Below are 18,331 nucleotides of genomic sequence, written 5' to 3'. Positions count from 1 at the left end.
TATAGAGCTCCAAGGAGATTATGTTGAAAAATAAAAAAAATTTACCCAAAAAAATTGTTTTTATACTTCATTCTAAGGACTTATTGAACTACCCTCGTATTTTCAAAACTTTGTGGAATATTTTTAATTCTTTGAAAACTTTATAAAATCTGTGTGAAGTATTTCGAAATCTTTGAAATCTTTGTGAAATCTGTAAAATATTGGTAAGATTTTATGAAATCTTTCTAAATATTTGAAATATTTGAAATCTGTAAAATCTTTCTAAAATCTTTGTGAGATATTTTTGAATCTTTTGAAATCATTGTGAAATCCGTGAAATCTTATGAAATCGTTTTAAATCTTTGGAATCTTTGTGAAATATTTTGTAAATCTTTGAAATATTTTAAAAACTTTGAGGAATATTTTTAAATCATTGAAAATTTTATAAAATGTTTGTGAAATTTTTTTAAATCGTTTAAAATATAGGGAATCATTGTGAAATTTTTATAATCTTTCTGAAATCTTTGAAATGTTACTAGAAGCTTTTAAAATATTGAATATCCTTGTGAACATCTTTGTGAAACGTTACGAAATCTTTCAAAATTGTTGAAGTCTATGTGACATTATATGAAATCATTTTAAATCTCCGGAATCTTTGTGAATAATATCGAAATCCCTGAAATCTTTGTGAAATCTGTAAAATATTTTTGAAATTTTATGAAATCTTTTGAATTATTTAAAATCTTTGTGAAATCTGTAAAATATTTGTGAAATTTTATCAAATCTTTAAAATCTTTGTAAAATTTTGGTGAAATTTTGGTGAAATATTTTTAAATCTTTTAAAATCTTTAAAAATCATTGTGAAATCTTATGAAATTGTATGAAATCTTTGTAATCTTTCTCAAATATTTTAAATTTAAGAAAAAGAATTTGTACAAACTTGCAATCACTGTGGAATTTTTTTAATCTTAGTGAAATCTTTGAATTTTTAGTAGATGCTTTTAAAATATGGAATATCTTTGTGAAAACCTTTGTATAACATTTCGAAATCTTTTGAAATCTTTGAAGTCCATGCGAAATTTTATGAAATCGTTTTAAATCTTTGGAATCTTTGAGAAATATTTTGTAAATCTTTGAAATATTTTCAAAACTTTGTGGAATATTTTTAAATCTTTGCGAAATCTTTTTAATCTTTCTGAAATCTTTGGAATCATCGTGAAATCTTACGAAATCGTTTTAAATTTTTGGAAAATTTATGAAATATTTTGAAATCTTTTGTAAATTTTTTAATTTTTTTGCAAAAACTTGTGAAATCTTTTGAAAATTTTGAAAACTTGAGGAAATCTTTGTGAAATCTTTTGAGATCGTTTGAAATATTCAAAATCTTTGAGAGATCTGTGAAAGCTTTGTAATCTTTCTAAAATCATTGAAAATTTTGTAAAATCTTTTAAATTTTTCAAAATATTTTGTGAAGTAAACCTTATGTAAACTTTATGTAAATCTTTTGAAATCTTCTGAAATCTTATGAAATATTTTTAATTCTTTGAAATCTTTGTGACATCTGTAAAATCTTGGCAATCTTTCTGATATCTCTTAAAATGTTAAAAATCTTGGTGAATTTTTGAAATTTGTATAATGTTTTGAAACCTTTCAAATCTTTTTGAAATGTCTTTAAATATTTTGTAAATCTTTCTGAAACTTAAGAAATTCTTGTGAAATTTTTAAAAATTTTTAAAAATTTTTAGAATCTTTGTGAAATCTGTAAAAACTTTGTAATCTTTCTGAATTCATTGAAAGTTTTGTAAAAATCAGTAAAAGCTTTGTAAGCTTTCTAGAATTGAAAACAAATTTTTTATATGTCTTTAGAATCTTTTAAATTTCTGTAAAATATTTTGTAAATAGTTTAAATCTTTCAAAATCATTTCAAACCTTTTTGAAATAGTTAAACCTTTGTAAGCTTCCTGAAATCTTTGAAATTATTTTAAAAATCTTCTATAGATTTTGAAACCTTTTTGAAATATTTTGAAATCTTTGAAAACTTTATGCAATTTTTGTTATATCTTTTGAAATCGTTTGAAATATTCGTTATCTTTCTGAAATCTGTGGAAGCTTTGTAATCTTTCTGAAATCATTGAAAATTTTGTAAAATCTTTGAAATCTTTTGTAAGCCTGAAATGTTTGAAATCATTGTGAAATCTTACGACATTTTTTTAAATCTCAGGAATCTTTGTGAAATATATAAAACTTTTATAAGTTTCTTGAAATATTAAAAAAAATTTAATAAATCTTTTGTAAACCTTGGAAATCTTTAAAAATGTTGTAAAATCTTTTTCAATATTTTACACCTTTAAAATCTGTGTAAAATCTTAGTAAAATTTGTTAAACTTTTGTAAACTTTCTCAAATATTTGAAATTAGAAAAATCTTTTATAGATTTCTGAAATTTTTGTGAAATCATTCGAAATATTTTGTAATTCTTTAAAATCTTTTGAAATCTTTGTAATCTTTCTGAAATCGTTGCAGATTTTGTAAAATGTTTTAAAATCTTTGAAATCTTATGAATATTTGTCAAATATGGAAAATGTGTATAATCTTTCGAAATATTTAAAATTTAGAAAAAATCTCTTGCACACCTTTGAAATCTTTAACATTTTTGTAAAATCTTTTTAAATATTTGAAGTCTTTAAAAATCTTTGTTAAATCTTATGAAATCGTATGAAATCTCTGTAAGCTTTCTGAAGCTAACTTTGAATTAACTTTGAAAATTGAAAATAATCTTTTATACATCTTTCAAATCTTTGAAATTTTTACAAAATATTTTTAAACCTTTAGTAAATCGTTTAAATGTTTAAAATCATTTGAAACCTCAAAAATATTTGTGAAATCTGTAAAACCTTTGTAAGCTTTCTGAAATCTTTGCAATTATAAAAAAAATCTTTTACAGATCTTTCAAATCTTTGCAAAATATTTTGAAATCTTTTGTAAATCTTTTAAATCTTTTTAAATCACTTGAAATCACTTATAAATCTTTTAAATCTTTTGAAATTTTTAGAATCTTTGTGAAATCTTTGAAATCTACGTAAACATTTTTTAAATCTTTTGAATCCTTATTAAATTTGCTTAAATCTCTTGTGAGTCATTGGAATCATTTAAAGTATTTTGAAATTTTTAGAAAACTTGTAAAATCTTTATAAATTTGGTGAAATCTTTGTATCTTTTGTAGAATCTTTTGCAATTTTCAAAATTGTCTGAAACCTTAAAGTCCGGATCTTTACCTATGTCACCGCCTTCGCCATCAATCAGTGTTTTAACAGCTGAAGCGTCAGTCGTGATGGCTTCACAACAACTTCCCAAAGTCCTTGTTCCATTGATAACCATCTTTGCTTGATTAGAGAAACTATTTTCTCCGAATAATATTGAAAACATTGTGGCAAAGTAAGCACAGCATTTCTCGACTGCATCCATCGGAAGATTTTCATCGAGTTGATCCCGTTTCGCCAATTCGATTAAAGAATCAAGACACTTTTCCTGAGCTGCCATTTCCGGATATGCAGCCCCTGCCTTCAGCAACATTTCTGGATTACAATTATTCAAAGCCGACTCAAAACAACCGAGTGATGTTTGCAAAGCGTACATGTGACTGCAGAGTCGAGATCTGAATGCGAATTGAGCCACTGAGTGACCCTTAATAACTCCAGCCCTAAAATTATACCCAAACTTTAAATAGAACAGAGCATTTATAAAGAATTCAAGAGAATTTAAAACATTTATTGTTCAAACAAATATATATTATGATTGATACGTATATTTTTACAAAAACATTCTAGAGTAAAATAAAGATATACTTTTTTTTTAATTACAGAGTTGCTACAGATTAGCTAATTCCAGAAAGTCAGAAAATGTCAGGGAAAACCTGATAAAATTGGGAAATATTTTAAAAACTAAAGTTGAAATTGATTTTGTTATTATGGTTAAAAATTAATCTCTTTTGGTTGACCATTGTGTCGAAAATTCATCTTTTATGGTTGAATTCAACTACTTTTGGTATAAAACTAAAATTATTTTTTGGTTAAAAATTCAAATACTTGGATTTGTTAACAATTCATTATTTTGGCTGATGATTTATAATTTTAGTCAATAAGCCTTTTTTCTTTTTTTGTTCTAAATTGAATTATTTAGTTAAAAATTATTTTTACTAGTTGAAAATTAATTGTTTTAACTGGAAATTTAACTCGTACATGTTTGATTCCAAATTTATCTTCGTAAGTTGAAAATTCAAATATTTGTTTTTTAATTCCTGTATTTTATTGAAAATTCGAATTTGTGGGATAATATTTAAGCATATTGGTGACTATGTCCTATTTTGCTTGAAAATTCTTATACAAATTCAAATATTTGGTTGAAAATGTATGTACTTTGTTAAAAAATTCACCTATTTTGGTAGAAAATTCATCTTATTTGTTGAAAATTGATCTTTTTAATTAAAAATTAGTTTTTCCTTATTTAGCATTAATTTTTTTTAACTGAAAATGAACCTATCCATGTTTCGTCAAAAATAATCTTTTTTATATAGAAATTTAATCTTTTTAGTTAAAAATGATACTATTTCGTGGAAAATTGATTTGATTGAAAATTAAGTTTTTTACTTATTTGACTATTTTGCTAAAAATTCGTTTCTTTTTTAGTTGAAAATTTATTTTAATAACTGGCAATTTCAGTGTTTTTTGCTTGAAAATTTATATATATTTTTGAAACTATCTTCTTTAGTGGAAAATTCATCTTTTGGGTTTAAAATGGAATTATTTTATTGAGAATTTTTTAGTTAAAAAATGGTATTTTTGACTTAAAAATTGAGTAACTTCATAGAAAATTCAACTATTTGGTTCAAAATTCAAATATTTTGTTAAAAAATCATATTTTCGTCTTAAAAATTTTAATGTTCTGTAGAAAAATATAATTTTTGGTTGGATTCAACTATTATATTTTTCATTGAGGATTCATGGTTTTAAAAATTCAAATGCTTAGTTACAAGTGAAACTACTCTGTTTGTAATTAATCTTTTTGATTAATGATTTATCATTCTAATTGGAAATTCATGTTTTTGGTTGAAAATCGGACTTTTTTCGTGGAAAATTAATTCTAGGATTGAAAATTGAACTGTATGGTAGCAAATTCGTGTTTTTGGCTTGAAAATTAATTATTGATGAAGAATCACATTTTCGGGTGGAAAACTAAAATTTTTGTAGAAAATTCGTCTTTTTAGCTTAAAAATTTATCAGTTTATTATTTTATTTTTGATGAAAAATTGATATTTTTATTTGAAAACTCGTGTGTTTGGTTAAAAATTAATTTTTTCTTGGTTAAAAATTAATTTTTTCTTTAGTTGAAGATTTATCATTTTAATTGAAACTTCATCTTAACTATTCCATTTTTGTGTGGAAAATTCACCTCTTTGATAGAAATGTAATCTTTTTCTTTAAAAAAATTTCTGCTTTGTGGAAAATGTAACTATTTGAAAAAAATTGTTTACTTAAAAATTCATTTTTTATAGAGAATTTATCTTTTTGGTAGAATATTCCACTATTTTGTCAAAAATTCATATTTCTTATTAAAAATTCATCACTGTGATTAAAAATTCAATTCTTTGGCTGAAAAATCGTTTCTTTTTCGTTGAAAATTAACTATTTTAGCTGAAACTTTAACTATTCTTTTTTTTCATGCAAATGTATATTTTTAGTTGGAGAATAATTAATTTGCTGAAAACTAGTTTTTTTTTAATTTATTTTTCTAACTGCAAATTGAACTATTATATATTTGATTTGTAACTTTTTTTCCTTTTTTATGTTGGTAATGCATATATTTTATTGAAATCTTTTGTAAAACTTTGATATCCTTTGAAAGATTTTTAAATCTTGGAAATTTTTTTTAAATCATGGTGAAATATTTGAAATTTTTGTAAATTATTTTGAAGCCTTTCAAATTTTTGTAAAATATTTCGCAAAATTTGATAAGGTTTGGAAATCCATGTGAAATATTTCGAAATATTTGAAATTTTTGTCAAATCTTTCGATATTTTTAAAATCTTCAAAATTTTGGTGAAATTTTTGTAAATTATTTATAAATATTTTTAATATTTATGAGTTCTTTGTGAAATCTTTCGAAATCTTTGTAAAATCTGTGCAAACTTTAAAAATTCGTTTCTTTTTTAGTTGAAAATTTATTTTACAAACGGAACATTTAAGTATTTTATTTTTGGTAGAAAATTTATATTTCAATTTAAATAAAAAAAAGTTGAATTAAAAAAGAAAGATGCATTTTCAATAAAAAGTTTAATCCTTAAAAAACAGAATAATTTTCAAATAAACCGAATTTTTAATCAAAAAATATTAATTTTCTACCAAAAAGGACAAATTTCAACAACATACACGCATTTTCAGCTAAATGATTTAATTATCAGTTATAAGAAATAGTTTTCACTTAAAAAAAAAACGAATTTTTAACAAAACAGTTTAAATCAAAATTTTTTAAAAGTTTAATTTTAAATAGAAAAATGTTAAATTCATTAAAAAATTGATAAATTTTCAACAAGAGCTGAATTTTGAACCAAATAATACTTTTCAGTCATGAGAGAAAAAATAATAACAATACTGCTGAATTTTCAAGCAAAAAGATTAATTAATAACGAAATAGAAAAGTTTTCTACCAGGAAGGACAAATTTTAAACGAAAGATAGAATACGTCAGATTTCAGTTAAAAACATTAATTTCCAAATAAAGAAGACACTAATTTTTAATTAAATGGCTGTATTTTTGATAAAAAAAAAAGATTAACTTTCTACCATAATACTTTGTTTTTCAACCAAGAAGACAAATCTTAAATCACGAGTTGCGTTTTCAAACAAAAAATATAAATTTTCATTCAAGAACAAAATAGTAATTTTTACAAAAAAATACATTTCTATGAAAAAAAATTTGAAATTTCAAACCAAAGAACGGATTTTTCGGAAAGTACATGAATATTTAAGAAAATACTTGAATTTTCAACTAAAAAATATATATTTTGAAATAAAAATAGAACAGTTAAGTTTTCAGTAAAAATAATAATTTCCAACAAAATAAAAAATAATATTTAATTTATTTAATTTTCAATAAAGAGTTGAATTTTTAACTAAGAATGATTTTTCAGTTAAACTAACTACAAATTGAACTATTCAAAGTTTGGTTTGTAAATTTGTCTTCTTTATTTGGAAATTTATATATTTTATTGAAACAGTATCTTTTCTTTTTTGTAAAAAATTCATCTTTTGGGTTTAAAATTGAATTATTTTAAATTTTTTTGTGGTTGAAAATTCTTTTCAAAATTAAAATATTTGGTTAAAATATCATGTACTTTGTTTAAAGATTCGTCTATTTTGGTAGAAAAATCATTTTATTGGTTGAAAATTGTCTTTTTGGTGGAAAGTTAGTTTTTTCTTATTTAGAATTAATTTTTTTAACTGAAATTTTAACGGTTCCATTTTTTGTTGAAAATTGATCTTTTTATATAGAAATGAATTCTTCTTGGTTAAAAACTATATAAAATTTTCCTTGAAAATTTACATTGATTTTATTGAAAATTAAGGTTTTTACTGAAAATTTAATTAACCTATTTCTAATAAAAAAATTTATCCGTTTTAGGTGAAAATTAATTTATTTGTTGCAAATTCGTATTTCTTGGATAGAAGAGTACTCTCATTAGTTGAAACTTCATCTTTTTGGTTAAAAATTAATTTCTGTGGTTGAAAATTGAACTATTTTGTTGAAAATTCGTTTCTTTTTTGTTTGAAAATTTATTTTACTGACTGAAAATTTAAGTATTTTCTTTTTGGTAAAAAATTATCTTTTTAGTTGGAAATTCAATTAAACTATTCTATTTTTGTGTAAAATTCACCTTTTTTGATAGAGATGTAATCTTTTTCGTTAAAAAATTATATTTTTAGTTAAGAATTTATTCCTATGGTTAAAAAAAAAAGTTTAGTCAAAAATTCTTTCTTTTTTATTTCAAATTTATCTTTTGGGTTATAAATTCCACTGTCTAATCAAAAATTAAATTTTTTATGCAAAATTCCTCACTATTGTTAGAAATTAATTTCTTTGACTGAAAATTCGTTTCTTTTTAGTTGAAAATTAATTTTTTGTTGAAGATATAACTATTCCATTTTTGTTTGAAAATTAATTTTCTTAGTTTAAGATTAATTAATTTGGCTGAAAATTTGTGTTTTTGTGTTTTGTTTAAAATATACTTTTCTAACTACAAATTTAAATATTTTATAGAAACTGCATTAAAAAAAATTTTTTTCGAAATTTAAATTTTTTTAAATTTTATTATTTTGTTGAGAATTCCTATTTTTGATTTAATATCGGTGGTTTCAACTGCAAATTTAATTATTCTACTTTTGATTAAAAAATCCTTTTTTTTAATGAAAAAACCAACTATTTTTTTTTAAATGATTTTTGTTTTGGTCGAAAATCTATTTTTCTAACAATTTAACTGTTCTAGTTTTGGTTGAAAATTCATCTTGTTTGGATGAAAATTCATTTTTTTGGTAGAAAATGAGTCTTTTTTTTATAGAAAATTAATCTTTTGTGTTGAAACTCCAACTAACTTTAAAAATTCATATTTTTGCTTGAAGATTCATCATTTTAGTTTAAAACATTCATTTCTTAGTTTCAATAATTATCTTTTTGATTTGAAAACTCAATAGAAAAGTGTTTAAAATGTATTTAGAAACAAAACGTTTCGCATTAATATTATTAATCTTCTATGTGTATGATTAGTTTTATACCCAGAAGAATTTAGAAACTGAGATATTGTAGCAACCCTGAATAAGGCACTGTTTCCCCTTTCCAATTTGAAACTATACATTTTCCCACAAAGTTAAATAATATAATTATTATTAATACAGATAGAAAATATGATTTTCTAAATCCTAATTAAAAATGCTTATAAATGCTCATTAAATTCTCAAAGCCCACTACTGGGGCTTGAATAATTCTGAAAAAAAAATGATTGAAACAAACCTGTCCAACTTCTCTAGCTGTCTATATTTATCCCGAACTTGTGAGACCAAAATTTCCGTCTTCTGTGTCATCCTCGGTATCAGAAGAAGCGTCAAAATCGCGTCGTGATCACTGCCTCGATTCATGAACGCCGGTGGCATGAATGAAAGTAAATACCGTACATGACATCGAGCTTCTTCGGTTTCCAAACGTCGAAGTTCAAGATCCACGGCTTTCGTTTGTGCTCGAGTTTCTGCAAAGGTCTTCTGGAAGTCGAGGATGTCTGCCAACTGTTGTTCTGCACCTGCAAAAATATAAAAATTAATTGATTAATTTATTATTTCGAACTCTAAGATATGAAAGACAGATTTCAGAAAAGCACTTAGAGACTTCATAGCTCAAAATTCTCTCAAAGCAGGTGAAATAGGGCGATTTTTCAGGATAATAAGAAAATAATTGTTTTAAATATAATTATGTAGATAAGGTACCATTTTCGTAAGATTTAAACTCAGAATATATTGTATTTCCAAACTGATATTTAATTTTTTAACCAAAAAAGACGACATTTCTACAAAAGAGTCGATTTTTAAAGCTAAAAAGTCGATTTTTCTAGAAAACATTTTATTTTTGAACCCCAAAAGATGAATTTTCAACAAAAAGGTTAATTTTAAAACAAGAAAGATGAATTTGCAACAACAACTAAATTAATTTTCAACCAAAAAGTTGAATTTTTCATTTAAAAAATATTTTGCAGTTGAGAAAGAGGAATATTAATCAAATTCTTGAATTTTTTACAAAAGAGTTGAATTTTAAACCCGAAAAATTGAACTGTGCAATAAAATAGTTGAATTTTCAACTAAAAACCTTAAAATTTCAACTAAAATTGGAATATTTAAATCTTCAGTTACAAAAATTTATTCTTGAAAAAAAATGTCAACAAATTATTAAAATAATGAGTCAATGCAATGGGTTTTTTAACAGAGTAGTACAACTTTCAACCAAGTACTTTAATTATAAAAAAAGTTGATTTTTTAACCAAAAAATATTAGATTTCAACCAAAAAAGATAAATTTTCAACACGTTAGTTTTCAAATAAATAATTGAATTTTCGGTTAAAAACAAAAAATATTCAACCAAAACTGGAATAGAAAAAGTTTCAGTTAAAAACATTTATCATTAACCAAGACAAAAACGAATTTTTAACAAAATATTTTAATCATAAGGCAACAAAATGAATTTCTAACAGAGTAGTACAACTTTCACCCAAATACTTTAATTTTTAACAAAATAGTCGAATAATCAACGGAAACCGATTAATTTTCAACCAAAAAGTTGACTTTTCAACAAAATAGATTAAATTTTTACCAGAACAGATGAATTTTCAACCTTAAAAGATGAATTTTTAAGCTAAAAATTCGAATTTTCAACAAAATACATGAATTTTTAAATAAAAAGTTCAACTGTCAACTAATAAAGAACAACTTTCAACCAAAAATGGAATCATTAAATTTTCAGTTGTAAAGAAAAGACAACAAAAATTAATTTTTAACAGAATAATTCAACTTTCAACCAAGCAGATAAAATTTTAGACCAAAAAAGATGAATTTTGAACAAAATATTTGAATTTTTAACAAAATAATTAAAAATTTCCAACAAATAGTTAAATTTGCAACATACAAAGATGTATTTTTAACCAAATAGTCAAATTTTCAAGTCAAAAAGATCAATTTTTCAACGAAAAATGTAATAGTTGATACAAACAAGAAAGATAGAACCAAAAAAGAAAATTTTTAACCACACGAGATGAAATTTCAACCAAAAGCGAAGAATTTTAAACAAAAAAGTTAATTTTCAGCCTAATAGTTGAATTTTCAACTAAAAACGGTACATTTTTAACCAAAGATGAAATTCTAAAATTTTCAATAAAAAACTGATTAAAAAAAAATTAATTTTCAACAAAATAGTCCAATAATCAACAGAAGCCGATTAATTTTCAACCAAACAGTTGACTTTTCAACAAAGAAAAATTAAATTTCTACAAAAACAGATGAATTTTCAACCTAAAAAAAATGAATTTTTAAGTCAAAATACGAATTTTCAACAAAATACATGAATTTTTAAATAAAAAGTTAAACTTTCAACTAATAAAGAACAACCTTCAACCAAAAATGGAATAATTAAATTTTTTGTTGAAAAAAATCAAACAAAAAAAAAAGAATTTTTAACCAAGCAGTACCTTTAATCAAAAAATTGATTTTTAACAGAATAATTCAACTTTCAACCAAGTAGATAAAATTTTTGACCAAAAAAATGATTTTCAAACAAAATAGTTTAACGTTCATCAAAATAATTAAAAATTTTCAACTAAAAACGATACATTTTTAACCAAAGATGAAATTGTAAAATTTTCAACTAAAAACGATACATTTTTAACCAAAAATGAAATTGTAAAATTTTCAATAAAATACGAAACCAAAAACAGATTAATTTTTTACAAAAAAATTGACTTTTACCGCAAAAACAAGAATTTTTAACTAAAAAGTTTAACTTTATACACAAAGTGACGAATTATCAACAAAATATATGAACTTTTAAATTAACAGCTGAATTTTCAACTGAAAAAGATAAATTTTTAATAAAAAATGAAACAGTTACATTTTTAATTGAAAAAATAATTTTCAATAAAAAAATGTCATAACTGATAAATAAATAAAAATTTATTTAAAATTTAAAAAGAGTTAAAATAGAACAGAAAAAGTATTTTCATCAAAATAAATCAATCCTCAACTAAAACAGATCAATTATCAATCAAACAGTTGCATTTTGAAGAAAAGAATTTTCTTCAAAGTAGTTAAACCATCAGCCAAAGCAGATTAATTTTTAACAAAACGGTTGACTTATAACACTAAAAAAATATTAAACTTATACAAGAAAAATTTCTAAACACAACAAAACCATAAAAAATTGTGAAAAAAAATTTTAAACAAAAATATAATAGTAAACTTTTCAAATCTTATTGAGTTCTATTAATTCAGATTGTATTTAGGGAAAAAAACGAAAATAAAAAAAATTAAATTGATTTCCATAAAATTGGATTGAATTTAAAGGAATTCAAGGAAAAGAGAAGAATTCCATAAAATTCGTAAAAATTCAAGGTAAATAAAACAAATTCAAATGAATTTGATTTAATTTAAAAACATGAAAAAACTTCATTGAATTCAGTAACTTTGAAATAAGCTTAGAAAAACTTTAGGGGATTCAAAAGAATTTAAGAAAATTCCCAAGACTTTTTTAAAAAATATTTAAAAATTAAGAATTTGATGATAAAAAATGAAGCTGAATTTAAAAAGCAATCAAGTGAATTAAAAAGAATTCAAAAGTAACTTAACACAATTCAGGGTAAATTTATAAGAATCCAGGGCGAATTAAAAAAATCAAATCACTTCAAATCTTTGAAAACTCTATTAATTTATAATCAAAAAAGTGATTAATATCTATAAAAAGATACAAAAGAATTTAAATTAATTAGAAAATAAAAAAATGGAAAAATCCATTTATTTAAGTAAAATTTTAATGACTTTAGAATTATTTAAATGTAATAAGAAGAAATCAATGATATTCATAAAAAATGAAGCTGAATTTAAAAAACAATCAAGTGAATTAAAAACAATTCAAAAATATTTAAAAAATTCTTTTCATTTAGCAAGTTTTAAATATGTTCAGAAAAATTAAAAGGGCATTAAAAAGAATTTGATAAAATGGCGATTCAAAATATCTTTACATTTCTTAAAAGACCAATGATATACAAAAAATTTTAATTTAAAAAATCCATTGAATTAAGTCAAATTCAGTAAATTCAGAAAAATTCAAGAGAATTGAAAAAAATCAAAAGAATTCCAAAGAATATGAAAACATTCAGGGTGAATGCCAAAAAATAATTTTAATCCTCTACAAAACTTCTCACTTCTCGTGACTAAATTATTTGAAATCCACTAAAATATGATAAAATCCTGTAAAAATCCACGACATTTCCTTAAATCCTAAAAAATGTATTGAAATGCATTGAAAGCTTTAAAATCCCTTAAAACCTTAGAAATCCTCGGAAACCTGATAAAATTCTGTGAAATCTATTTAAATATCCGTATCTTCCAAAATTCTAGAAAAAAATCTTTATCTGAAAATATTTTAAACACTTTGATATCCCGTGAAATGAATGAAGTTGATGAAAAATGTCTTAGAATCTTTTAAAATTCCCTAAAACTGATAAAATTATCCGCACCTCTTGTTCCTGCTTTCGTAGACTCGGTACTTTGCAGCCGCTGCTGAAGCTTCAGACACTGTTCCTGCAATTGGTGAGTCAACTCCCGGAATTTTGCAATCGTGAGTTCACGATCAGCGAGAGTTTCTAGAGCTGCGTCTTTATGTCTTTGAGCGTCTCTAGCTGATCCCAAAGCGAGATCCAATTCCTCTCGCAACTCAAGTTCTAACTCTTTAGAGGATTCAGCCAGTTGATCTGACATGTCCTGTAAAATTTATTCATTTATTTATTTTATTTAAAAAATTATCACTTGGCAAAAAAAAACAACAAAAAATAGCTAACTGATTCAAATTTTGATATACAAACTTGCAAAGCTTCCAAATCCGAAACAGCTTCTTCCAACTCGGCGACTTTCTCTTCCAAGGCCATTTTCTTCTCTCCGAGCAACTCGACCATTTCTTCAGCGCCCAAAGCAGCATCAACCTGCATAGTTCATTTTCAGGTAAAAAAAAAATATTTTTTTTTTCTCGAAAAAAAGGGATTTACTTTATTGTTAAACTTGCATTATCATATTTCATTTGATGAGGAAAATAATTTTAAATGGAAAATAAACATTTCGAATAACTACTTATTTTTTTAACTTTATTTCTTTTCCAGGTTATATAAATATAATTTTTTTCTAAAATTATTGAGAACATTTTGAAACATTTTTGTAAATATTTTTAATAAAATATTTTTAATCTTTCTGAAACCTTTTTAATTAAAAAATCTTTTGTACGTCGTTAAAATCTTTAGAAATGATTTGAAATCTTCGTGAAATCTGTGAAATCTTTACAATTTTTATAAACACTTTTCAAATGTTTGAAATCTTTGAAATTAAAAAAATATATATTTTATACAATTTTGAAATCTTTGAAATCTTTCTAAATTATTTTGAAAACTTCTTGTAAATATTTTTAATATTTTGAAATCATTTTAAATCTTTGAGAAAACTGTACAACCTTTGAAAATACGTTTCTTTTTGAGTTGAACATATATTTTACTAACTGAAAATGTCAGTATTTTATTTTTGGCAGAAAATTAATATTTTTATTTGCAAATTCGTGTATTTGATTAAAAATTAATTTTCTATAGTTAAAGACTTACCATGCTAGCTTCAAGTTCACTTCAACTATTTCACTTTTTGCTGAGAATTCATTTCTTTTATTTGAAAATTTATCTTTTTTATTTGAAAACGCAACTAAGATGAATTTGGAAAGGAAAAATATAATAACTTTGATATTTTAACTATAAAATATTATTATTTGAAATAAAAAAAAGAGTTGAATTTATTCCAATAGATCAGTTTTAAAGAAACTAGTTGAATCCTTATCCAATAAAGATTAATTTTAAACCATCAGTTGCATTTTGATTTAACAAGGATGACATTTTTTCCAAAAGAGGCGAATTTTCAACTAAAATGATGAATATTTAAATAGAAAATCAATTTAAAAAAAAATGTTAAACTTTTAACCGAATTTTTGATTTAAAAAAAAAGATTAATTCTTAAAGAAAACTGTAATAGTTGATATTCCAACTGAAAATTTTTTATTTTAAATAAAAAAAGAGTTAAATTCACCCAAAAAGGAGAAATTTCCAACAACATAACTTCACCGAAACAAATCAATTTTTTAAATAAGCAGTTGCATTTTTAACTGAAAGCAACCAAATTTCTACCAAAAAAGATGAATTTTCAACCAAAAATAACAATTTTTATCAAAAGAGTGGAATTTTCAACCAAGAAGGATTTTTCAGTCAAGACAGAACAAATTTCTCAATCAAATTATACTTTTATAGAATACAGAATTTTTCATAATATTCTTTTTGATAGAAAATTCAATAGTTTTAATTGAAAATTCATAAATTTGTGAAGGAAACGCAACTATTTGATTAAAATATAACTTTATGGTTGAGAATTTAACTGCTTTGTAGAAAATTAGTATTTTTGGTTGAAAATTCAAATTTTCACTTTGAAAATTAAACTGTTTTCTCGAAACTTTTTCTTTTAGGCATACAAGTTTAATAATTTGTTGAAAAATTCACTAGTTGTTTAAAAGTTCAACAATTTTATTAAAAAGACATCCATTCTGATAGAAAATTTGACTGTTTTGTAGAAAAATTCATCTTTTTGGGTAGAAAATTGAATTATTTGGTGACAAATTATACAATCTGGTTGAAAATGAACTTTAAGGTTAAAAGTATAGCTGTTTTTTTAGTAAATTTGTCTTTTGGTGTTGAAAATGTACATTTTCGGTTTGAAAATTAAACTGCTTGGTAGAAAATTTTCCTTTTTGAGAGAGAAGTTTAGAAATTTGGTAGAAAATTCAACTATTTTGTTGAAATCTCATTTTTTTGTTGTTGAAAAATAAACAATTTTGTGACAAAGACGACTTTTGGTAGAAAATTCAACTATAATTTCGTTGAAAATCCATCTTTTTGGTAGCAAATTTAACAACTTGGTTCAAAATTGAATTAACATTTTTTTTTATTTTTTCATTTTTGCTTAAAAATTTAAGTAATTTGGTAACAATTTCAACTATTTGGTTACAAATTGAAATGTTTTGTAGAAAATGTTGTCCAAACTTAATTGTATGGTTGAGAGTTTAATTTTTATGTAGCAAACTCGTCTTTCTGGGAAAATCTAAAAATTCGGTACAAAATTTGTTTGAAAATCCAAATATTTGGTGAAAAATTCAAATATTTGGCTGAAAATGAACTTTTATTGTTAAAAATTAATATGATTTGGTTGAAGATTTGACAAAATGTTTAAAAAGTCATCTTTTATTGTTAAATTAAACTATTTGAAATTTAAATTTAAATGTTTTGTTGCAAGTTCGTCTTTTCAAGTTGAAAATTAATTTTAGATGAAAATTAACATTTTCGGGTTGAAAATTAAACTATTTCATACAAAATTCAACTTTTGGCTTAAAAATTTAAGAATTTGGTATAAAATTCAATTATTTAGCGGATAATTTAGATATTTGGTTGAAAAGTAACATTTTTGGTTGAAAAATCATATTTTTTCTTAAAAATTCTTCTGTTTTATAGAAAAATTGACTTTTTGGTTTGAAAATTTAACAATTTGGTAGAAAATTCGACTATTTGGTTGAAAATCCAAAATTTTTTAAATAAAATTAACTATTTGTTTGAAATTCAAATTTTTGGCTTAAAAATTCAACTATTTTGTAGAAAAATCGGTTTTTTGGACTGAACTCAACTAATTGTGATTTAAAATAAACACAATCTTTGTTTGAAATATCAACTATTATATTTCAACAAAAGCTAGAATTTTAAATGAAAGTTTTTTAATAAAAAAAAAAAAACATTTGATGACTAGCAGATCGAAAACCATCAGTACATCGATAACCGATATTATATTTTTCATTGAGAAGTAATTATATTTTTCATCAAAGATTTATCAGTTTAGTTGAAAATTCAGTTTATTGGTTGAATATTTTACTTTTTTTTGTAAAAAAGTAACGTTATGATGGAAAATTTGACTGTTTTGTAGTCAATTCAGTTTTTTGTTTTGAAAATTAATTATTGATGAAAATTCACATTTTCAAGTGGAAATTCTGATCTTCTGCAGAAAAGTTATCTTTTTGGCTTAAAAATGTAGCTATTCCGTAGAAAATTACAGTATTTAGTTGAAAAATAATATTTTTAGCTAACAAAATTAAATTTTCTATAGAAAAATCTTATTTTTCGTTAAATTCAACTATTTGGGAATTAAAATTAAAATCTTTTGTGGTTAAAATATCAACTATTATATTTTTCGTTGAGAATTGATCTTTTTACTATTGGAAATTCAACTGCATGGTTAAAATTTAAACTAATTTATTCAAAATCCATTTTTTTTGTTGAAGATCCATAATTTCAGTTTTTTGGTTAAAACTTCATCTATTTTCTTAAAATAGATAATATTTTTGCTTCAAATATTAGGAATTTGGAACTATTAAATTTAAATTTAATATTAGTACTTAGATTAATTTTATTTCAAACAATTTATTTTTCTATTTTCGAATAAAACCTTCTAAAGATGTTTCTGATTTGCAAAACGATATTTATTTATCTTTTAAGTTTTAGTTTCCGGATTATCTACAAAATTAGCAAATTAATCGTTAAGGAAATATTTTAAATTGTTATCATAAAAAAAAATCGTTTTCTCCTATTCTCCTATAAATATATAAATCCTACAATATTTAAAAATTCTCCTATTTTATGTCTTGAAGTGGATTTTTTCAAATTTAAACTTTAAAGTGAAAAAGAGGGACGGACTATGTGTCCCTTTTAGTTGAAAATTTATGTATTTTATTGAAATTGTATTTCTGTTTTTTTTTTTTTTTTTGTAGAAAAATTCATATTTTGGGTTTAAAATTTTATTATTTTGTTGAGAATTCATTTTTTTGATTGAATACTTATAGTTTTAACAGAAAATTTAATTCTTCTCATTTTGATTAAAAAATCTTTTTTTTTTCTAATGAAAAACCCAACTATTTTTTCTTAAATTTTTTTTTTGCAGAACATTTATTTTTCTAAATTAAACAATTTTTTAACAAAATTAAATTAAATTAAAAATTAAAATTAAATTAACTATTCTAGTTTTGGTTCAAAATTAATTTTTTTTTGTTTAAAAATGAGTTTTTTTGTAGAAAATTAATCTATTGGGTAGAAAAATCAACTAACTTTAAAAATTTATATTTTTGGTTGAAGATTCATCATTTTAGTTTAAAAGATTCATTTCTTAGGTTCAATATTTATCTTTTTGATTTGAAAACTCAATTAAAAAATTAATTTTCAACAACAAAAAGAATCAATTATCAACCAAAAATAGAATAATTAATTTGTTAGAAAAATAAATGTTCAGAAAAAAAAGAATTAAAAAAAATAGTTGGGTTTTTCATTAAAAAAAATTTTTTAATTAAAAAGAGAAGAATTAAATTTTCTGTTAAAACTATAAGAATTCAATAAAAAAAATGAATTCTCAACAAAATAATAAAATTTTAAACCCCAAATAT

General features: G+C 22.6%; 1 protein-coding gene across 3 annotated transcripts in view; it reads right to left on the bottom strand.

Annotated features, from left to right (window-relative positions):
• LOC117174990 (dynactin subunit 1) overlaps positions 1–18,331 on the bottom strand; it is an 86,641-nt gene that overhangs the window by 27,420 nt on the left and 40,890 nt on the right. For all 3 annotated transcript variants that reach the window (XM_033364474.1, XM_033364475.1, XM_033364477.1), the window contains 4 exons: positions 13,641–13,757; positions 13,296–13,539; positions 9,038–9,320; positions 3,254–3,678 (listed from right to left, as the gene is read on the bottom strand). In XM_033364474.1, the coding sequence (XP_033220365.1) occupies positions 3,254–3,678; positions 9,038–9,320; positions 13,296–13,539; positions 13,641–13,757 (1,069 nt within the window). The remainder of the gene's footprint in view (positions 1–3,253; positions 3,679–9,037; positions 9,321–13,295; positions 13,540–13,640; positions 13,758–18,331) is intronic.

Source organism: Belonocnema kinseyi, chromosome 6, assembly GCF_010883055.1.
Source record: "Belonocnema kinseyi isolate 2016_QV_RU_SX_M_011 chromosome 6, B_treatae_v1, whole genome shotgun sequence".
NCBI lineage: Eukaryota > Metazoa > Arthropoda > Insecta > Hymenoptera > Cynipidae > Belonocnema > Belonocnema kinseyi.
This window is presented reverse-complemented; position numbering and strand designations above follow the sequence as displayed.